This window comes from Montipora foliosa, chromosome 5 (genome assembly GCF_036669935.1).
Source record: "Montipora foliosa isolate CH-2021 chromosome 5, ASM3666993v2, whole genome shotgun sequence".
Classification (NCBI taxonomy): domain Eukaryota; kingdom Metazoa; phylum Cnidaria; class Anthozoa; order Scleractinia; family Acroporidae; genus Montipora; species Montipora foliosa.
The window spans coordinates 19383822-19407169 of NC_090873.1; the positions used below are offsets into that span (position 1 = coordinate 19383822).

General features: G+C 38.9%; 4 protein-coding genes across 5 annotated transcripts in view; 3 read left to right on the top strand and 1 right to left on the bottom strand.

The window, feature by feature from the left end:
• The window catches only part of LOC138003729 (elongation factor 1-delta-like), a 51287-nt gene that overhangs the window by 3356 nt on the left and 24583 nt on the right, over positions 1 to 23348 (bottom strand). For both annotated transcript variants that reach the window (XM_068849949.1, XM_068849948.1), the window contains 7 exons: positions 22200 to 22281; positions 12400 to 12462; positions 11975 to 12009; positions 10934 to 11020; positions 2542 to 2596; positions 2221 to 2267; positions 1220 to 1235 (listed from right to left, as the gene is read on the bottom strand). In XM_068849949.1, the coding sequence (XP_068706050.1) occupies positions 1220 to 1235; positions 2221 to 2267; positions 2542 to 2596; positions 10934 to 11020; positions 11975 to 12009; positions 12400 to 12462; positions 22200 to 22281 (385 nt within the window). The remainder of the gene's footprint in view (positions 1 to 1219; positions 1236 to 2220; positions 2268 to 2541; positions 2597 to 10933; positions 11021 to 11974; positions 12010 to 12399; positions 12463 to 22199; positions 22282 to 23348) is intronic.
• On the top strand, positions 15458 to 16678 carry LOC138003727 (uncharacterized). Its single transcript, XM_068849941.1, has one exon. The coding sequence runs from the start codon at positions 15463 to 15465 to the stop codon at positions 16564 to 16566; it is 1104 nt and encodes a 367-aa protein (XP_068706042.1). The 5' UTR covers positions 15458 to 15462; the 3' UTR covers positions 16567 to 16678.
• Positions 17263 to 19241, top strand: LOC138003725 (uncharacterized). Its single transcript, XM_068849939.1, has one exon. It carries the CDS (start codon positions 17480 to 17482, stop codon positions 19127 to 19129), a length of 1650 nt encoding a protein of 549 aa, XP_068706040.1. The 5' UTR covers positions 17263 to 17479; the 3' UTR covers positions 19130 to 19241.
• LOC138003726 (uncharacterized) lies at positions 19826 to 21804 on the top strand. The gene has a single exon (XM_068849940.1). The coding sequence runs from the start codon at positions 20043 to 20045 to the stop codon at positions 21690 to 21692; it is 1650 nt and encodes a 549-aa protein (XP_068706041.1). The 5' UTR covers positions 19826 to 20042; the 3' UTR covers positions 21693 to 21804.

Genomic DNA, 23348 nt, shown 5'->3' on the forward strand with positions numbered 1-23348 from the left:
ACTCTTCGATCCAACGTAGAAAACGTAGTCAAGGGGAGGGAAGGGGAGTAAAAATGGGAGAAAGCAGAGGGGAGGGAAGAGGGAATGACTGTTTCCCTCTCCCTCGACTTTAGTATTACATGCCTTGCTGCATCAAAATAAATTCTTGTTTGTGGTTAACGACAAATGACAGGTTTCTGTTTGTCACAACAATATGGTGATTCTCTTACTCTAACTTTAATAGTTTGCTCCCCTGATCACTTTCTTGATATCTGCTATCTACCTTGGTTTGGTTCACGATCGTAGATGAACAACATCTGATCAGACAGTTAAAGTGGTACTATGATAAAAAAACCACTTCCTTTTTTTGTTCAAAGTGTGTTTGCTTAACACTTGACTGGCAAAATTTGGAGATTTGGTTTTTATCCATAGGCTGTTTACTTTGAGTGTAAGCCGGTTTTGCATTTCACGGTCCGCCATTACTCACGTTCAAAACTGACCGACTGGACCTCAGGGGATTAGATCTAGGGAAAAGCGACGCCATCCACTCAATACATGTAGCTTAAAATTTCAGCATGTAAACGCAGTTTATTATTTGCATTGTATGTACAAATGTAAAACACGAGTTTAAAAATCCGAAAGCCTGAAACTCCCGTGCTGCATAATAATTCAGTCGGGTACAAATGCATTGCATTCTTAAAACAGTGAGTCTTTGACGTCATTTTCTTCTAGATCTACAACAGATTGCAAAATTAGTGAAACACTCCCGTTAAAAAAAGAAAAAAAACAGCGTTTCTAGCTACCAATACCCACCGTATCTACAATTCCAACCTTTCCCACCTGCCTCCTCCCTCTCCCCCGTTCAACGTTGACTGTTTAAGCTTTCAGCAATTTTTTGTATAGCTAGAAACATTGATAAGGGGGAGGGGAGGGGGGCTGCAGTGTGGGAGATAATAGGGTAATTAATAACGCCCTAAGAAGGTGAAGTGTCTCCACTAATTTTGCAACTTACTGTAGCTCTCTCAAGATTTTAAAGTTAGTAATGGGTTAGTAAAATTCCAGTTAAAATATACCAGTGTCTTTTTGAAATTAAAACTAGGGTTAATTGGTGTTTAGTTAACATAATTTTGAAATCCAAAGAAAAACAGATTTGATTTTTTTTATCATGGTACCACTTTAAGCTTTCCTTGGCATTTTCTCGGGATTAAAAAGGGATTAAAAAAAAAAGAAAGTTATTTACCTGTTTCATCATCCCACTACACGAAGAATCAAAATTGCAAATAAAAAGAAAGAAAATTATTGTCAGTCACCAATACATCAAGCAATGAATCGACCCTAAATGGGATGTCTATTCTGGGGGCTGGGGGTGCAGGGTGATGAAGTGTAGGTTATGGTTAGGGTTAATTACTGTCTTGTAAGAGTGAAAAACAGAAGGTGGTTAACACCTAAGAGTAAAACAATGCTTAGGTCACATGTTAACTCTACAAATCCTGACACAAATTGAATACTCTGTCATTTTGATGTTGAATACTAATTCTCTATTTTCGAATTCCCCATAATACACTTTGTTTGCCCCCCAAATTTTGCGTAAACCATTGTTTTCAAATGCTCTTGGGAATATCCAGTGTCCCCAAGAGCATTTGAAAACAATAGTTTATGCAAAATTTGGGGGGCAAACAAAGTGTATTATGGTGAATTCGAAAAAAGAGAATTTAAAAAACACGCCTCATGCAGCTATTTCTCTTAAACGAGTCCAAACGATATTCCATGAGGGAATGACCTGGATAGTTTAGGGTCAAGTCTGCAGAGAATTTGCCGGCAATACCTGTCGTTTTAATACTTAAGAGGTCCAAAGTTTGTTTCAAGTACAATAAAGTTTGCTCACAGATGGCATTAATAAAAGCAACATCGTTCAGGTGACGATGGTCCTTGCAAATCCACACTCTGCTGTACGAATGCAATAATCGCCAAGAAATGTTGATGTAAATCGAGTGTATTGGGAAGGCCTAGCAATTATTGGACAAACATTTGGAGGCCTACAAAAGACGAGGTGTCCATTTTTTACTCAGGAAACAGGTAATTACATGTAGTTATGGGTTGAATGCCACAAATTCACAGCAGATAAAGGATAACAACCTGGTAGTGATCGAAAAACTGGTGGTGCAAGAGCCCAAAAAATATTGGTCAGAAAGAAGGTTTAGTTTGGTGTAGCAAGAGACAGTTTATGCAGCCACTGCTTACCGGTTTTATATCCAGAATGATGTTGGACTTGGCTATTACTGATGGTTCTGCAGAATAAGAGATCCAAATTAGCATCCAATGAACAATTAAATAAACCACCCATAACAACACAAGCAACAAAGCTACAGTTACTACAAACACACACCACACCCATTTTTTTTAACAAATAAATTGCACTTATAAATAGTAATTCATTTCCCATGATATGAATGACTGGTTGACGTTTTCTGTATGACGATTTTACTTGCTCCTCTGAAGGCAAGGTGGTTTTGACCTTGGTGATCAATGGAAAATTAACTGAACAACAAACACAATAAGTACTTTTTTTCTTCTTTTCGTGGTAAGCAGCAAGTCTTGCTTTCCTCTCTGCTGTCTCCTGCAAACACGAAGACTATACACTCAAACAAATTTTTAAAAATAACGATTGCAATTATACATATCTTCCAAAGCTTGATTACCTGGACACCAAATTTTCAGACCAGTCTACAATCCTGGTCAAATTGTCGAGACAATTTTACCTTCCTTCTCCATATCTAAACAAATCATATTTCCACGAAGTAAATCTTCATGTTGCACATTCCCCTCTCCTCCCCCAAACAATGTTGAAGGATAGCAGAGTCGTTTCTGCTTCTTCATAAACAACATTGCTTAGGGTGGGAAAGGGGGAAGGGTACTGTTAAACTTTTGTTAGTGTTATTGTCCAAAGGAACGAGCCTTTGAACAGTCTCACTGATTCTTATCTAGGATTGTAGCTACATGCAGATGGAGGCCACTTTAGTACAATGTAATGCACACATGGTTAAATTTCATTTCACTTGTTTAACTTATTAATGGTTTGATTGACTGATTTTTTATGCCAACAAATGCTTAAACATTTCTCTTTTAATTCTAGAAGGGGTCATACACTTCATATAATTCTTCATGTGAGGGACATATTACTACTAGTTTACCTACATGGTAGAAATGCTGCCTAGGGGAAGGGAGATGTTCAGTAATGCTTGCGGTAATTTAAGGACGGTTTGTGCGTGGAATTTAAGGGAGATTTTAATAGGTCTTGAGCAGGGACAGTAAAATGGACCCCTAAACTGGACCTACGTCTGGACCCCACTCGAGAGAAGAAAGAAAGAAAACAATACATAGTTTGCACAGTGACATCATCAAATTTTTAAAATCAAAATTACAAGGTCTTCTGAATTGCTATCTAAAGGAGGTTGAAGATGACCAAGGCGAATTCCGAAGGACGGAGAACTATTAGGTTTAGAATGGGACATGATACGACACGTAAGCAACATAATATTTCCTGATGAGAAATGTATTTCTTTTAGGTGTCTAATTAAGTTGCTTGGTTTAATTCCCATGGGATAATTAGGCCTTTATATACCACTCCTCGTGAATGTCACACCACTTGACGCCGACCAGTTTACTCGAGGGCTTTTTGCTGTTTTATTTCGGTTTAGGTTTTTTCGTTCAATGCCGGGCAACGAACAAGAAGCAGTTACTCAACAGGATTTAACCGAGTTCCGTACCTTCCTACTCGAGCAACTCAAGTCGCACACTTTTGAGCTCTCTTCAAAGTTCGAGAAGGCTTCTACCGACGCCGAGTGTGCTTTATCTATCTCTAAACAGCTCAAAGTCAAAAGCGAGCTCAAGTTTTCTTATCCTGGAAACGAAAGGAACAACAAGTTCAACCTTGAAGTTTTGGATCTTCTGGAAAGCGTTTCGAAGGCACTTCTTGTTCAAGATTCAGCAAAAGCGTCTCTACTTTTGAACGATTCTATTAAACTTATAAAGGAACGCAACAGAAAGATTCGAATTGTTGATTCTTCCGAAGGAGGTTTGCTCAAGGTCAAACATTACGAGAGTAACGCTGTTGCCCTTGACTTGGAGGACGATAAAAGGATCCGCGCTGCTGCAAGGGAAGCTCTGAGAGTCAAGACCCGCACTCGTGCCAAACGCCAAAATGCTGAACGCGTGCAGGGAAGATATCCGCCGTTTTCTCAACCATACACCCTTCGAGGATACTTCCAGCGTAGTCAGTTCGCCTCCTCAACCACTGCTACGTACCAGCAACCCAGGGTTTCCTACAATCGCGAAGGAGGTGCTTGCCGGTTCTGTGGCTCCTCCGGACATTGGTGGAGAGAGTGTCCCGTCAGGCTTGCCCGAACCTTCACCACAGGAAATGCTGTTCACGCTGCCGGAGCAAGTCCCAGCACGTCCACCACACGCTAATTCACGCTCGCAGTTCTTGGACAACCTGTCTTCTAGCGTTTCAGATTTATTGTGCACCGGCCAAGGGTCTGTTTCCACCGTCTCTCAACCTGATAATTCTTCTCTAGCGTTCTATAAACAGAGCTTGTATGAGTATGAGCAAGATACCGCTGCACTGACGCTAGTGCCTTTGCTTGTGGGGGACATGCCCTTTTTGTTGACATGTGGGAGTTTGAACTGTTTTACAAAGCTTTTTCCTCTATGGAATCTATTCTTGATAGCAATGGTAGGGAATTGCTTGCTATCCTTTACTCGCTGAAGTCGTTTAAGTCGCTTATCCAGGGCAGAGGGGTCTAATTGTACACAGAAAGCAAAAATGCTTCGGTTATCGCCAGTAAGGGCAGCACATCCCTCAGGTTCCAGCGCCACGCTCTTGAGATCTTTCACTTTTGTACCATTTACAATGTGTCAATAGAAATAGAGTGGGTCCCCAGGTTTCTCAATGATTATGCTGATTCGTTGAGTAGAGTCATTGATTTTGATGACTGGAGTGTGAGAACAATTGGTTGGTGCCACCTATTTATCTTATTAGTTGTACAATTTTTCATTTAGAGTTATGCGGCGCTCGGGGCGTTCTCGTTATCCCCAAGTGGCTTTTAGCAGCTTTTTGGCCAACCGTGTTTCCGATGGGTGGTCTTAGGCCTTCCGTTCGTCAAGTGGTCGAATTTTCTGACCCTTCTTTTGTTTTTGTATCTGCTCGGGATGGTCACAATACAATATTTTGTCCGTTTAGATTCAAGTCTGCGGTTTTAGTTTTACTGTTGGACGGTTAGTCTTTTGCGCTTCATAGTGCTGGTCTAACTGCGAGTAGTGGTACATCATATGTTTCATATTCCACAATTTGTAATATACTTCTCATAAACTTGTAGTAAATAAGCTTGAATAAGCTTGAACTTGGTCGTTGTTATGCGCTTCATAGCGCTAGTTATTGCTGCGCGCTTCGTAGCGCTAGTTATTGTTCTACGCTTTATAGCGTTTATTGATGCTGCACGCTTTATAGCCTTTTGTATCGTCGTAAGCAGCGTTTGTTGATATTATTGTTCAATATTTAATGACTTCATGCTTATTGGGTTTCTCTCGTGTATCTTTATTGACATATTCTCCATGGTTTATGTTATTCTTTGCATACCTAGATCCATTGTGTTCTGCTTCATAGCCTTTATGGTGTAAGGCTGGCACATTTTTTCTTTCTTGCGCATGCTTTTACCGGCGCTCCATAGCTCCGTCCAGTCTCTCACTGCTCAGCAGCTTTTTGTTTCCCTTGGCAATTTTACCTGTTTTCCATGTTTTGTTGCTTTTGTTTGTTATCGGCTCATTTTATTATACTATTTGTATTACTACTATGCTGCTTTTTTGTCTTTTTACAAGTTCTTCAATTGCTGTAGGTCTGCGGATTGACGCCTTCAGACCTTTGGAAGAACTTATCCCCAGTGTACTGGTTGCAAGTAAAGCTTCTTCGACTGTAAAATGATATCGCTCACAATTTCAAAAGTGGAAGTCATGGGCTGCCTCTTTCCCTGGAGTCTCGTGTTTTCCTGCTTCTGCTCTTCATTTTTCACTTTATCATATTAGTCTAGTCCAATCAGGTTGTTCTTTTGCTACCATTAATTTCGCCTTTTATAGTGTTAATTTTTCCATAATTCGTGTGATGTCCCGAATCCATGTAACAGTAGTTTTGTTAAAGCCATTTTGGAAGGCTGCAAGAGAGTCTCCGCTGATTACTGGGTTGCCTATGGGCAAACCCAGTCGAGGTCTGCGTTTAGTTTGTTTGTTTTATTTTTATTATTATTATTATTTTTTTCCGTGTCGGTAAAAGTCTTGCCTGTCACTCCCCTGGTAAGTGGTGTCTTTGTGTATAGAGCCTTCTGAGCGTATTTTCTTAGGATCGAGAGGGTAGTGGAACAGCGTAGATTTCTCTGGTGGACACAGTAGAAACATTAACTTAGCCTGCAATGGCGTCGAAAGTCATGCAACGCGAATGGCGTTTTAGTGGATCCTTAAACAAAATATACCCTTATGGAGCTCAATAATGGAAAGTCAGTTGGATAAACTAGACATGAATCTCAAAAGCGACGAGTACTGGACTTCGACAACAATCTATCGCCCGTCGAGACGAAATCAAAGTGAGCTGTATTTACCTAAGTACATGGTAATTTGACACAATTGAGTTTCTTGTCTTCACGCACGCAATGAAATAGGAAGAGGTTTTCGCCTCTAAGAGCAAATATGTTGTTTGTTTCAAAAACATTTTCGCTGGAAAAGGATTCTGTGGTATTTTCTGCCTTTGTGAATTATAATATCATGTTGTGTATTGAATTTTCGAGCATAAGGTTGAAATGTGATATGGGAGAAGTTTTTTAGTATTGCTCAGTAAGCAGGAAGGGTTCACAGGCCTGTTGGAAGCGTGCTTGAGTTTCAACAAAATGAGCCCCAAAATCAGTGAAAACTTGTGACGCAGATGAATAATAAAGTGGCTGTACGCGTCTTGGAGAGTAAATTTTAACTTTGCATAAACAAGAGTTGGGCGATTGTGATCTTTGTTTTGACTTCGCTCATTTCATTGTCAAACTTTATAACACTTGACAGAAAAAGAAACTTACAAAAACCCGGTATCTTGCCATCATTTGACACAGATGCTTCACTGTTTGGCGTGTAAACATGCCGCGGTAACTTAATCACGGCGCCCGCTGAATTCCGGCCATGTCACTTTCGATTTTGCAATTTACTTGAACGTAACAAAAATCTCCTAAAATGTTTGTCGCTGGTCGTAACTTTTTATATTCGATATTCACGGTTCAAAATTAATGTTGTTTTCATGTCGTAAATATTTCACTCTCGATCGACCGTCCCGGAAACTTCCTTCTGCTCTTTCTAAAAACTGTGTATCAATAGTTATTTGCTTTTTCATCAATATTTGTTTTGCATAAAGCAAGCTAACAAAATCTTTACCTTGCTGAGTTCGCATTTGTTAGCGTTAATAGTATTTTCGGTCAGATGCTTCTGTTTTTTCTGAGGGGTTTATTGTTTTGGTCTCCCATCCTAACACTAACCCCGCGAAACAGGGCTTGACTTCAGTGAAGTTTAATATTACAAAGCTGTCAGATGCTCAGAGGGCACACTTGTGGTGCAAAGAAGTTGTGAGGGAACTTGAAAATTATCAGCATGTCAGCCCAGAAGCCAATGTTTCTCGCTTCTCTTTTGTTTGTTATTCTTCAGAGACTGGAATGCTGTATTTCAATACCACACAATTCAGTGCCTTCTGATTTTCTGTAGCACATACCACAGGCAACCCAGTGTATGCTTCACGGAAGCATCTCGTTTTGTTTCATCTAAAAAGAGACTCCCTATCTGCCCTGACCATTTACATGCATTTACATTTGCATGCATTAACATTACATGCTCTTGTTCTTAGGTTTGCTGGAGTCAATGATAGTTTGCCCGATATCAGAGACGTCTGTCTCTGTCTTGTTTCTTTCGCCGGCTTCTTGCGTTTTAATGAGGCCTGTAATATTAGGTGGTGTGACATTGAAGGCGCGTTTACACGACAAAGGAAAAATGGCACGGGTCCGATAAAAAGTGGAACGGGTCCATTCCTTTTTGTAAAGAAACAATGAACTTTTATCCGTTCCGCTACGGGACCATAGGCGCCTATGGTTCCGTAGCGGAACGGATAAAAGTTCACTGTTTCTTTACAAAAATGAATGGAACCGTCCTCCTTTTATCGGACCCGTGCCATTTTTCCTCTGTAGTGTAAACGCGCCTTGACCAGTTTACTCGAGGCTGTTTTAAATTTTTCCTTACTATTTTGTATTATCGTTTTAAATAGCGTATGACATTTATGTTATATTCCTTGGCTTGTAACCTGTATCCAGTGTGTCCCCGGCTCAGTTTTTTGTAAACTCGACCATTGCTGGCGACTTCCACCATTATTTGTTTGTTACTTGTATCTTCTATACATATTATAGAAATGTTTTCTATTCGGCTGAGCGAAGCGAAAGAGAATAGAATTCCGGTGTCAGATGTCAATATTCCAAAAGGTCGGACACAATATGATTCCTTACTTGACGCAAAAGAGGTTGAAGATTCTTCGAATTCTTTGTTAGACCACGCGTAGTGGTGGGTAAGTATCTTCAAATATTTCATCTAGGTGTAGGGGAGTCCGCTGGCCTTTTGAGAACAAACTGGGAAATGTCGCTGACGTACTCCCCTTAACATAATCTGTGATCGATATCCGAAATCGTCGACAGCGAGGGTAGGGTAAGTTGCGTGTCTCGTTCTCAGCGGATGAGTGAGCCATTTTGATGTCGCTTTGCTGTGTAAATTCACATTGTACGGAAAGGTAAAAAATTTTCGCTACGTATAAAAGGCAAGTTTTGGTCTATTTTGTGGTTTCTGTTTTATCTGGAGGGAATCTACGTGCCTACTGTACCACAACAAGCACATTTATGGCAACTAAATTACTGTGATAACCTTTGTTTCACTCAAATGTGCCTTTGTGGCTTTTATTTTCATTTGCTTTTAAGATTGGCAAATGATGTTGAAACAAATCCCGTTGATCAGCACTCTGGACCAAGGCCACTTCCTGTTTTCACCGTACGTGTTCGTACGTGCAAGACTTCGCACTAACCGTTCGGTACCGCTCATTAAGTTTTCAGTTTGAAATGAAAAGCAGAGCAGGCTCTAATGATCATTCCTCCATTCGCACATAACCACAATTCCTTGCACCTTTGACCACAATCCCTTGCGTTTCGAAGTGTTCTCCCAATTAGATAGCTGCCTCGTTTGTTCGCTTCAGGCTCACTCAGTGCGGTAGCAATTATGTATATACAGCGTAATCAAGCTATCAAACTTAATTTGGAAACATTCTTTTACACACCTTATTCCAAAATGGCCGTCATTTCAGTATTCTTTTAACGTTTGCTTGCAAATTAGTCCGTGTTGCCTCGTTCTTAAAAGACAAATTAAGAAAATTGACCTGGAAAGTGTTTTCCTTGACAAATGTCCAACTGGCTGTTTTCTGTGTCATTCTTAAATCATAATGCTATAATTTTAACATTGTAGTTATAAATATAACTTTACATTTCTATTATTATAGTATACATATATTAGTTTTTAATTCACATAATTACACATCTAAGCGTATATTTTTAAATTTTATTATACACTTAACGTATGGTCTTGAGGAAAACAGTTTTATTTTCCCTAGAGTCCTGATGTTTCCCTCGACTTAGTCTTGTGAAACATCAAGACTCGAGGGAAAACAAAACTAACTACGGTAGTTTCAAGAAGGACCATACATTAAGTGCTTTGTTATATATTTAGACTTTCCCTTCAACAATCACAGCAAAACATCTGGAGCGACCAACAACTATGGAATTGTATCCCAGTGGGATACATTTGAATTTAATGAGGGGCATTGCATGACCAAGAATCAACAAATCACAGTGCTCTCGTTTTGTTGAGTGAAAGTCTAGGTATATAACAGTATTTATTATTTGTTATGGTGTCAACACCAAGCTAAAGTCACATGACACTTGAACAAAGTTTATTATAATAATAATAATAATAATAATAATAATAATAATAATAATAATAATAATAATAATAATAATAATAATAAAGAAAAAAGAAACAGAAAAGACCACAAAGTATGCACCACTTAGATGGGAAATGAAAGAGAGATACCGGGGGTACGTGGTTAAACAGATCAACATCATAGTCGACGTGTTGGGAGGACACTCCCCTGAAGTATGAAACAAGATGAAGGAACTGTTCGGAGAGAAAAGAGCAAGAGAGTGTCTTATGAAGATGCAAAAGTCAATACTTTCAAGTTCCTTGAACATTGCAAGATGCTTTAAAGCGATGAGCGAGAAATAAGATTATAGCTCAATAACCGGGCAGGATTGATTGAACATTATAATTTTACGACAAGAACATAAAAATTGTTAAAAGGGGCATTTACAAGGATTCATTTTAAATAGATTATTAATATAATATTTATATTATTTAGGAAGAGACATATAAATAGATAATATTTTCTTAGTTGAACTTTATTCACAAGAACTCATTTTAATGGATTATTTATACTACTTACGAATAATCTTAACTGAATATATATATTTTTTAGTATTATGTAAATAACTATAATAGTATTTAGTTTAATATTTGTAATATTACGTTTTTAGATCTAGCTTAGGCTTCAGTTTGGCCGGTTACAGTGTATACACTGCCCGACTAAACGTAGTGATATCGGCATAACGATGTATTCTACACTGCCATAATAATAATAATAATAATTATTATTATTATTACTATTACTAAAATAGTGGCCATTTTGGAATAAGGTGTATGGTTGGGGGAATGGGGAAACAAAAACTCTTGGTCTGCGAGGACTCAACGTGGTTACCACAACAACGGCAGAATTTATATGATAATTCCTATTTACCTCTTCATCTTCTTCTTCTTCATCAGAACCAAACAAATCCAAGTCATCATCATCATCATCTTCTTCTTTCACTTCCTTCTTTGGAGGCTATGTAGAGCAACAACACAAATCAAATCCAAAGCCCTACTTTACAGTCAGACGTACATGTAGTTAACATGAACCCACAAAGGGACTATCAACCCTTTTTTGAATATTCTACCGAATAAACAATTCGTAATAATAACATTAGTTTTTTGTTCTCCTGTCGAGATATCTACATGTAACAAACAGGTCCTGATTTGTCTGAAACATCTGCAATGTTAAAGACCATGAATAAAAAAATAAAAGAATACAAAGTGCACCGGCATCAATAAAAGCATAAAGAACAAGACCATCTCTTGTCTTATGTTTTTTAGCAACGATCATATCTTCCAGGATATGGTACAGTAAACAAAATGTTCATAACTGCAAGGATCATAGCTTCACGTGATATGGTAGATTCTTGGTTTTGGCTTAAACTTAACATTTGTGATTTTAAAAATCCACACGAACTATGCAATGCAAGAAAAACATATACATCCTGGAAATGTAGTTCTTACAGTAAAGCTACCCAAGAACAACATGTACATCCTGGAAACGTAGTACTACATAAATGTCACAAGTGACCAGTAGTTTTGAAATTTGAACGGAGTATTCAAATGTGTGCCAGTTTTGAACTTTGCTCTTGAGATTCTGAATTACCGGGGATAACTTCCTTGATTTATTGAAAATAGTTAGGCATGAAATTTTGTTTTATTGTTAAGTACACAGTGTTTGAAAAGTGAAAACTATTTCAAGCATTCGATCAATTATTGTTCACTTATCGTGCATTATTTGTAGCAACTTTCAGAAAAGTCTTCAAGATTCCATTCAAATCTCGGAAACTCCAAAGAGGATTTCGAATGTTAATTTCAGTCTTCTGGATATTTTATATGTAGTACTACAAACAAAATCCCTTTTAACACAGGGAAAAATGATAATAAATTATTTTTATCATCCTAAAAAAGAAGAAGGAAAACTCACGGCTGATTTTTCGGAAACAGGTTGTGCTGTACCACCTGACAATTAAAAAGTAATGTAAAATTATAATCAAATTATCTGTTACAAGTTGCTGTTACTTATTTTTTTTTTACTTGATCTTGTTTCTTCCAATAAATTATGTCAACCCATTGACCCCTGAGAGCGAGACTTCATAGATTTTATTCGTTGAAGGGGGGGTGTCCTAGGGCATTTGAGGTGTGAATGGATTAATGTCTTCCTGGGAATTTTCTCTCCTTTACAAACCTACTCTTGATAGTTTAAATGTCAACTATCTTATTATAGATAGGATCTTCCTAGCAAAGGGTATTATTACAATACACTTTTTCTCAGTTTGGTTCCTGAACGGAAACTTTCCTAAAACTTGACTTGACTTCGATTTCAGAACCTGATAATTAAATTCCAGTCACCTTTTTCAAGTCGCTCAACCCGTAATGTGAGTTTTTCAAGATCACTTCTTAACTCCCCAGTGACTGCAAGAAAAAAATTGTAATTATTATTATTATAATATTATGCCACTTAATTTACATTGACCATCTTTGCCTTCAAGGAAGATATTAAAATTAGCCCCACCAATCCAGAGTATGTGTATTTCATACAGTAGATGAAACCAATGTACATGTATTTCACATTCTTGGCGTTTGTTCAGTTATCAAATGAGGTAGGTCTAAAACACACTCAGGTTAAGGCTTAAAGTCACTGCTCCATTCATGATTTCAACAACAGTAAGCCATGCAAGATTTATCCCTAGACCTGAAGCAACTACATGTATATTTCAGAAAGAAGGGATAGGGAACACTTTTAGTGTTGTTTATTGAACTTAGAACAGTGATAATTGTACACTGACCTGTGCCCCCGTACCAAGTGCAAGTGTACTAAAAAAAGTCCCACACTGACAGACCAGGGTTAACCCATTGACCACTGTGTGCACGAGACTTAATTATTTAACAATTATTATTAAAAACTGGTTCATTGGATAATGCAATTCGAGAGTTTTGATTGGTTAAGCCATCATGGGTTATGAGCCATTATACCATGATCTACAAACACGGCAAGCATTATGCGTGATTTTTTGGGCCTTTTTATTTTTATTTTAGTCTAGTTTTCTATTTTTTGAAGGCGTTTTTAATAAAACAATTATTCCACTTGCACTTGTTGGATATGAGATGATTATAGCCAACTCGGCGCTACGCGCCTCGTTAGCTATCTATCATCTCATATCCAACGCGCGCTCATGGAATAATTGTTAATTATTAAATTCTCAACCTCGGATAATGCAATTCTCGTGCTCTGATTGGTTCACTCAATCTCGGTTATCAGTTCATATACCTTAGTTTGACCTTATATGGTAAATGATTGCGCTTAGCGTTGCTAAAGTAAAAACGTTTACGCCAGAAAGCGAAATTTCTTTCGGTATAAAGGAAAAGAAAAACGTTTTTGTGGAAAGTTTGGATCACTTTCGAAGCTTAGAGATACGCGAAAAGGTAAGAAATGTTTTTGTGATGAGCCTGCGTCTGTCTGACCACGAGGTATTACACAACATCGCATCTTCATCAACTTTTTTCGATTTCGCTAGGATTTTCTCTCTTATTTCGCTCGTATTTCGTACTTCCAAACTTTTGGAGTTTAAGGAATTTAATAAAACAATTTTTCCATTCGCGCTTGTTGGATATGAGACTGGTTATAGCCAACTCGGCGCTACGCGCCTCGTTGGCTATTTACCATCTAATATCCAACGCGCGCTCATGGAATAATTGTTAATTATTCTACAAGGGTGCGCTGGATGTGAAGTGATAGATAACCAACAAGGTGCTTAGGCGTTACAATCATTTTATATCCAGCAAGCCAGAGTAGAATAATTGTTGTATTAAGAAGCCCATGGCGTTCCTGAGGGTAGCATTATCGCCTGCTAAAGCATCAATTTCTGCCTCTGTCAATTCCAGTCCAAAACAGCTTTGTCTGCATATTATTCTCCAAGTTGCAAAAATGTTTTCAGCTGGCTTTATTGTCGACACTTTCCTTGACCATATTAGGTATGTAGTATGTATTAACTATAAATTATGAACTGATAGCCTGTGTCTGGCAAGGCAATGAAAAATTAATGCTGGATATGTGATATCCATAGTTCAGTTTTTAATACAATATAATAATTACATGCAATTGTAACATTTAATTTATATTACATGGCATCTGACAGGATGTGGCGATGCGGATCCGCATAATTCCCTAAAATCTGCATCCTCCGCATAAACAAGAAATGCCTGACATAAGTGATAAAGCAGCTGCTTACCATCCTCACAAACATAAAAGGCAAAGAGATTAACTGTTTTGAAACGCTTATTTTCCTGAACATTGAAGATGGATTGAAGAAAACACGCCATTTCCTTCGCAAGATGAAAGGTCGTAAGCAGTTTCCACGCATTTTTCGGCAATGAGCCTGAACACTACAACCTGTGTTATAAATTACAAATACCCTGGCCCCGGTTGTTCAAAAGCCGATTAACACTGATGCTAGATTAAAAATTAACCAAGGAGCTTATTTCTCTATTCCCAAATGCTGTTCAATGCTGATATTCGGCAAAACTTTACATTAGACGAAGGCAATTTTAAAAAACAAGAATGCACAAAAGAAACGTTCACCAAAAAGTTGAAAACATGAAACGAAAGTTTATGCTAATCCTGGGTTAAGTTAATCGGCTAAATCGAACAACCGGGCCCTGGGGTCGAAATTTTATAAACAATTGGGTCGCAATTTCGCGACAAGATAAATGAAAATTCAGGTGCAAGTTATAGTCTAAGCTACTCTGTATATTTTAATCACATAGGGAAAACGTTCAGTCACAAATGCGACTGTATTGGTCGCAATTTCGAGTCCTGATTTACCATAAGCATAAGTACATTGGATGTGCCTAATTATTAGTTTTATAAATTGCTTAAATTTCCGCATAATCAACGCATGTTTACGCATAATAATTTATGGCCAAAAATGTCCACATAATCTTTAGTTTTTTTCCGCATCCTATCAGAAGCCAAGTTATAATTATTTCAAATAAAAGTATAAAAATTATTTCCATGTAAAATTTCTGATCTTGACCCTAAAAGTAAATTAACCAATTGACTCCTGGGAATGAGACTTAAGAGATTTTTCTCTGTCTCACGCCAGACAATTTTACTTGTCAAATGGGGGGAGTCCCTGGGCATTTGAGGTGTCAAACTGACTGCCCAGTTACATGTTTACCTTCACCTCTACAGTATAACACACAGATAAAAAGAACCATTAAACATTCAAAGTATGTTTCAAGTTGACGTTTCGGAGTAGACATCACTCCATTATCAAGGTAAAAATGTTCTATGATGCTAAAATTACAGTATTAAAAACGATTGACGCTAAGAATTAACATAATAAGCACGTGCGAAATTGGCTATAAGAATACTTTAGCACGAATTTGAATTTGAATTTGAATTTGACGAAAATGGACCTTGTTGACCTTCTCAGAGTAGCTACAAAAGAACAACTTTTCCAATTCAATGGAGCCTTGTATGAACAGACTGATGGTGTGGCCATGGGTTCTCCCCTTGGCCCCTTGCTCGCTAATGTTTTCATGACCTCAATCGAAGAAAACCTCGAACGACAAGGAAAACTCCCTTCGTTCTATCGAAGATATGTAGACGACACCCTGACCATCATGCCGAATATGGCGGCAGCATCTAGCTTTCTAGACACATTAAACCTTGCACATTCATCCGTAAAATTCACCATGGAAACTGAAAGCAATGGTATGTTGCCATTTCTGGGAACTCAGTTACTGAATCGATCTCCCCGGATAGAGACAAAGGTCTACGTAAAACCCACGAATTCAGGTCTCCTTCTGCATTTTCAGAGCAATGTTGACAATCGGTACAAGAATGGCTTGCTGAGAACTATGCTCGATCGAGCACACCGTTTATCTTCTTCTTGGTCACACTTCTCAGACGAATGTGACCGTCTGAAGTCAGTTTTCTCACGCCTAAAGTACCCGAAACAACTCGTAAATTCCACTATCAAACGCTTTGTTGACTCAAAGGTCTGCGACCAACCGCGACCTTTATCAACAGCCCAAGAGACGGATAACATGGTTCGAGTAGTCTTGCCATTTAAAGACCAAAACTCAGCAGAATTTGTAAAAAAACAACTTAAGGATTTGAGCCTGAAAGTAAACAAAACCATCCAGCCTGTATTTACCAGCAGAAAAATTGAACAGGAACTGAAAGTGAAAGAGGCAAAGCCGCCGATCATAAATCAGCAGTGTGTTGTATATAAATTTCAATGTGACCTTTGTGATGAAGGTTATGTAGGCTACACACGCGGACATTTACACAATCGTGTAAAGGGACATAAGCAACAGTCCTCGGCTATTGCCAGACACTATAAGAACGCACACGGGTCGATCCCTCGGGACCTGCTTAAACGCTTTGAGGTGCTCAAAAAATGTAAAAACAAATTTGATTGCTTAGTGTTTGAAATGTTATTTATAAGAACACTTAAGCCTAGCCTCAATGTGCAATCGGATTCCATTCGTGCTAAAGTATTCTTATAGCCAATTTCGCACGTGCTTATTATGTTAATTCTTAGCGTCAATCGTTTTTAATACTGTAATTTTAGCATCATAGAACATTTTTACCTTGATAATGGAGTGATGTCTACTCCGAAACGTCAACTTGTTATCTCTAACTTTTATAGTTTTATGTTTTAAGAAATCTCTTTTAATACGATTTTTAAAACGGGATAATCAACTACACTTGTTTAGAAGACTCGAACAGTGTAGCAAGAAACAGATTAACTGCGATGGCTCGATTGAATTTCTTCGACTCTGTCAGAATTTCGAGCTTACACCAACTTTCGCCAAGATTGACAAAGAAAGGAGTTCTAAATGGAGGCAGTCATCAGCAGCCTTCGAAAGGAACGTCATTTCCGAAGAACTCAAAGAAAAGATCAAACTAAGTGCAGCTCTTAAGTGCGAAATCAACTCCATCTACGATGAAATTCGCCGAAGCTGCAGCGTGTTCCGGTACATCTGTATTTTACGCACAATGGTAAACCTCAGAAACAAATACTATCAGGAGGTAATGAGCACTCATACAAAGAAGATCGCAAGATTACTCTACAAAGAAACGGATGTGGACGAGCATATTCACAACATATCGTCCTACGAACTTTCTTTTTTCCAGAAACTGGTTTTATGTCGGGGTTTGAAATTCGCTTTTCCACAACGTGTGTCACCGATTGAAGTGAAAGCAAGCTTCGAGAAGGTTTACTGGTGTCTTGAACCTCATCTTGGAAGTGATGATTTGAAAGAATTGGCGGCCGCAACCCTACGATCCGTAGCACTGAACTACATCCAGCGCAAAGTACACAAACCTCCCAAGACACTCCTGCTTGCCATCGAACAATTGAAGCGTCGCGACGACATCATCATTACCAAACCAGATAAGGGTTCGGGAGTGGTCGTAATGGACAAGTCCGAATATTTACGCCTATTATCTGAAGCTTCCATCAATGACGCAAGTAAATTTCGGCCTGTTCCCCTGGAAAGGCCTCCAAGTAGAGGTCGACCACCAACTTATTACCACCCTCTTCTAAAGAAAGAGAAAGATTTAGACTCTACTGTCCGTCGAATTCTGCCCAAGCCCATTGCGGAGACTGTGTGCCCTACAGGCTCCAGATTAGCCCATTTATATGGCTTACCAAAGACACACAAGGAGAACTTAGCGATGCGCCCTATTCTATCAGCAAAGCAAACATACAACTACGCGCTGGCTAAATGGCTTGACACTAAACTTAAGCCTTTGTCTTTGAATCGGTACACAATATCTGACATATTTGAATTTACGAACGAAATTCAAAACATGGAAATAGCAAACGGTGACATTCTGGTTTCGTATGATGTGTCTTCCCTGTTCACAAACGTACCCTTGGATGAAACGATAGAGATACTCGCGAACAGAGCTTTCACCAACAATTGGTTTAACGTAACGTACGACTTGAATTTGACGAAAATGGACCTTGTTGACCTTCTCAGAGTAGCTACAAAAGAACAACTTTTCCAATTCAATGGAGCCTTGTATGAACAGACTGATGGTGTGGCCATGGGTTCTCCCCTTGGCCCCTTGCTCGCTAATGTTTTCATGACCTCAATCGAAGAAAACCTCGAACGACAAGGAAAACTCCCTTCGTTCTATCGAAGATATGTAGACGACACCCTGACCATCATGCCGAATATGGCGGCAGCATCTAGCTTTCTAGACACATTAAACCTTGCACATTCATCCGTAAAATTCACCATGGAAACTGAAAGCAATGGTATGTTGCCATTTCTGGGAACTCAGTTACTGAATCGATCTCCCCGGATAGAGACAAAGGTCTACGTAAAACCCACGAATTCAGGTCTCCTTCTGCATTTTCAGAGCAATGTTGACAATCGGTACAAGAATGGCTTGCTGAGAACTATGCTCGATCGAGCACACCGTTTATCTTCTTCTTGGTCACACTTCTCAGACGAATGTGACCGTCTGAAGTCAGTTTTCTCACGCCTAAAGTACCCGAAACAACTCGTAAATTCCACTATCAAACGCTTTGTTGACTCAAAGGTCTGCGACCAACCGCGACCTTTATCAACAGCCCAAGAGACGGATAACATGGTTCGAGTAGTCTTGCCATTTAAAGACCAAAACTCAGCAGAATTTGTAAAAAAACAACTTAAGGATTTGAGCCTGAAAGTAAACAAAACCATCCAGCCTGTATTTACCAGCAGAAAAATTGAACAGGAACTGAAAGTGAAAGAGGCAAAGCCGCCGATCATAAATCAGCAGTGTGTTGTATATAAATTTCAATGTGACCTTTGTGATGAAGGTTATGTAGGCTACACACGCGGACATTTACACAATCGTGTAAAGGGACATAAGCAACAGTCCTCGGCTATTGCCAGACACTATAAGAACGCACACGGGTCGATCCCTCGGGACCTGCTTAAACGCTTTGAGGTGCTCAAAAAATGTAAAAACAAATTTGATTGCTTAGTGTTTGAAATGTTATTTATAAGAACACTTAAGCCTAGCCTCAATGTGCAATCGGATTCCATTCGTGCTAAAGTATTCTTATAGCCAATTTCGCACGTGCTTATTATGTTAATTCTTAGCGTCAATCGTTTTTAATACTGTAATTTTAGCATCATAGAACATTTTTACCTTGATAATGGAGTGATGTCTACTCCGAAACGTCAACTTGTTATCTCTAACTTTTATAGTTTTATGTTTTAAGAAATCTCTTTTAATACGATTTTTAAAACGGGATAATCAACTACACTTGTTTAGAAGACTCGAACAGTGTAGCAAGAAACAGATTAACTGCGATGGCTCGATTGAATTTCTTCGACTCTGTCAGAATTTCGAGCTTACACCAACTTTCGCCAAGATTGACAAAGAAAGGAGTTCTAAATGGAGGCAGTCATCAGCAGCCTTCGAAAGGAACGTCATTTCCGAAGAACTCAAAGAAAAGATCAAACTAAGTGCAGCTCTTAAGTGCGAAATCAACTCCATCTACGATGAAATTCGCCGAAGCTGCAGCGTGTTCCGGTACATCTGTATTTTACGCACAATGGTAAACCTCAGAAACAAATACTATCAGGAGGTAATGAGCACTCATACAAAGAAGATCGCAAGATTACTCTACAAAGAAACGGATGTGGACGAGCATATTCACAACATATCGTCCTACGAACTTTCTTTTTTCCAGAAACTGGTTTTATGTCGGGGTTTGAAATTCGCTTTTCCACAACGTGTGTCACCGATTGAAGTGAAAGCAAGCTTCGAGAAGGTTTACTGGTGTCTTGAACCTCATCTTGGAAGTGATGATTTGAAAGAATTGGCGGCCGCAACCCTACGATCCGTAGCACTGAACTACATCCAGCGCAAAGTACACAAACCTCCCAAGACACTCCTGCTTGCCATCGAACAATTGAAGCGTCGCGACGACATCATCATTACCAAACCAGATAAGGGTTCGGGAGTGGTCGTAATGGACAAGTCCGAATATTTACGCCTATTATCTGAAGCTTCCATCAATGACGCAAGTAAATTTCGGCCTGTTCCCCTGGAAAGGCCTCCAAGTAGAGGTCGACCACCAACTTATTACCACCCTCTTCTAAAGAAAGAGAAAGATTTAGACTCTACTGTCCGTCGAATTCTGCCCAAGCCCATTGCGGAGACTGTGTGCCCTACAGGCTCCAGATTAGCCCATTTATATGGCTTACCAAAGACACACAAGGAGAACTTAGCGATGCGCCCTATTCTATCAGCAAAGCAAACATACAACTACGCGCTGGCTAAATGGCTTGACACTAAACTTAAGCCTTTGTCTTTGAATCGGTACACAATATCTGACATATTTGAATTTACGAACGAAATTCAAAACATGGAAATAGCAAACGGTGACATTCTGGTTTCGTATGATGTGTCTTCCCTGTTCACAAACGTACCCTTGGATGAAACGATAGAGATACTCGCGAACAGAGCTTTCACCAACAATTGGTTTAACGTAACGTACGACTTGAATTTGACGAAAATGGACCTTGTTGACCTTCTCAGAGTAGCTACAAAAGAACAACTTTTCCAATTCAATGGAGCCTTGTATGAACAGACTGATGGTGTGGCCATGGGTTCTCCCCTTGGCCCCTTGCTCGCTAATGTTTTCATGACCTCAATCGAAGAAAACCTCGAACGACAAGGAAAACTCCCTTCGTTCTATCGAAGATATGTAGACGACACCCTGACCATCATGCCGAATATGGCGGCAGCATCTAGCTTTCTAGACACATTAAACCTTGCACATTCATCCGTAAAATTCACCATGGAAACTGAAAGCAATGGTATGTTGCCATTTCTGGGAACTCAGTTACTGAATCGATCTCCCCGGATAGAGACAAAGGTCTACGTAAAACCCACGAATTCAGGTCTCCTTCTGCATTTTCAGAGCAATGTTGACAATCGGTACAAGAATGGCTTGCTGAGAACTATGCTCGATCGAGCACACCGTTTATCTTCTTCTTGGTCACACTTCTCAGACGAATGTGACCGTCTGAAGTCAGTTTTCTCACGCCTAAAGTACCCGAAACAACTCGTAAATTCCACTATCAAACGCTTTGTTGACTCAAAGGTCTGCGACCAACCGCGACCTTTATCAACAGCCCAAGAGACGGATAACATGGTTCGAGTAGTCTTGCCATTTAAAGACCAAAACTCAGCAGAATTTGTAAAAAAACAACTTAAGGATTTGAGCCTGAAAGTAAACAAAACCATCCAGCCTGTATTTACCAGCAGAAAAATTGAACAGGAACTGAAAGTGAAAGAGGCAAAGCCGCCGATCATAAATCAGCAGTGTGTTGTATATAAATTTCAATGTGACCTTTGTGATGAAGGTTATGTAGGCTACACACGCGGACATTTACACAATCGTGTAAAGGGACATAAGCAACAGTCCTCGGCTATTGCCAGACACTATAAGAACGCACACGGGTCGATCCCTCGGGACCTGCTTAAACGCTTTGAGGTGCTCAAAAAATGTAAAAACAAATTTGATTGCTTAGTGTTTGAAATGTTATTTATAAGAACACTTAAGCCTAGCCTCAATGTGCAATCGGATTCCATTCGTGCTAAAGTATTCTTATAGCCAATTTCGCACGTGCTTATTATGTTAATTCTTAGCGTCAATCGTTTTTAATACTGTAATTTTAGCATCATAGAACATTTTTACCTTGATAATGGAGTGATGTCTACTCCGAAACGTCAACTTGTTATCTCTAACTTTTATAGTTTTATGTTTTAAGAAATCTCTTTTAATACGAAAGTATGTTTCAATCTTTATAACAGTCCCTCAAAAAAAGAAAAATATTAATGATCTTCTTGGAAACGAATTCCACGTATTGATTGACTCAGACGCAGATTCAGATATTGCAGTAGGAAAACTTTGAATATTTTGTTAGATTTAATTTAGCAGAATTAATACTGTATACATTATTGCCTCAGTTGCTGAATGGGTATAGGGTGGCAACAGAGTTAATAACGAAAGCGCCTTGTTAATGCATGCTAATTTATAAGCCAAATTAATTCTGTATTAGGCTGCACCTCTTCACCACATTTTGGAAAGTTACAATTATAATAAATTATTATTATGAACCTTTCTTAAGATGTCTGTTCTCTTCTTCTAACTGAGCAATGCGTTTGTCATCTCCGACTGGAATTACTGAAGCACTTGTGGCCTTAAATTAAAGGAAATAGAATGTGACTAAATAAAAAACAAAGCACCATTTAGTACCAAACAATGCACTGGGGGTAACTTCCATAATGAGCCGCACGCTCTTAGCAACCAAAAAAAGGCTGGGGCATTCAGCTGAGAAACGGGAGTAAAACTCCTGTATCTCAGCTGGATGCCCAGTTCTTTGCAACATTTCATTCCCATTGTATTCCATTAATCTATCATCGCAAATCGTTCGAGGCGTCAACTTTCACGGAATCATGTCATCATCTGAGGACGTTAAGTTAATTAAAGGAAAAGATGTACATTGACACCAACCCTTAAAATAGCGATGAGAAAAAGCACTTTCCGTGTTTCAGTAACACGATTACAAAGGATTCTGACGATATTTTTTATATGTCGGGAAAATCCAAGACCATCAGCGGTTTCACCGTCTCCCGAGAATTCAGAATGTTCTATAAGTGTCAGAAAGAACCTCAGGCGTCCTTTCCACGGATTTTTCTCGATTAAAATAAAGAGTAATATGTTCAATTATGAATTATAAAACTTGAGATTTCCTTCAAAGTTAAGAAAATGATAAAAGATGTACGTATTTTTAAATTTGAAATAAAGGTCCATGTAAACTCCGTGAGATGAGTCTAGAACTAACAAATCAAAAAATAAACTGTGATCAAGCAGCCAGGCTGACGGCAAACGGGACGTTCATGAAAATGTTTTTAGAGAGGATTGCCGGCTCAGGTCGAGATCTCGGCGAGCGCCGATACTACAAACAGGCCCTACGTTACGTAGTTCCACACTGAACAAATCAAAATAGAGTTGTTTGCAACACTGGCAATCGACACTATTAAACAAAAGTTGATTTAAGTTATTGTTCTGGTAACTTGACACAAACCTTGGCAAAAAATGTTCCAAATTTAGTGTTCAAAGAGATTGGAAACCCTCGGGAAGGAGATATATCGTAATTGAGCTGACTGCGTACAGGAATGAGTGAATACGGAGCTTGTATGGAAGTTGAATTAAACTGTTTTGTTTTTGTTTTTTGTTTTTGGTGCTTGTAAGCAGAGCTGCCCG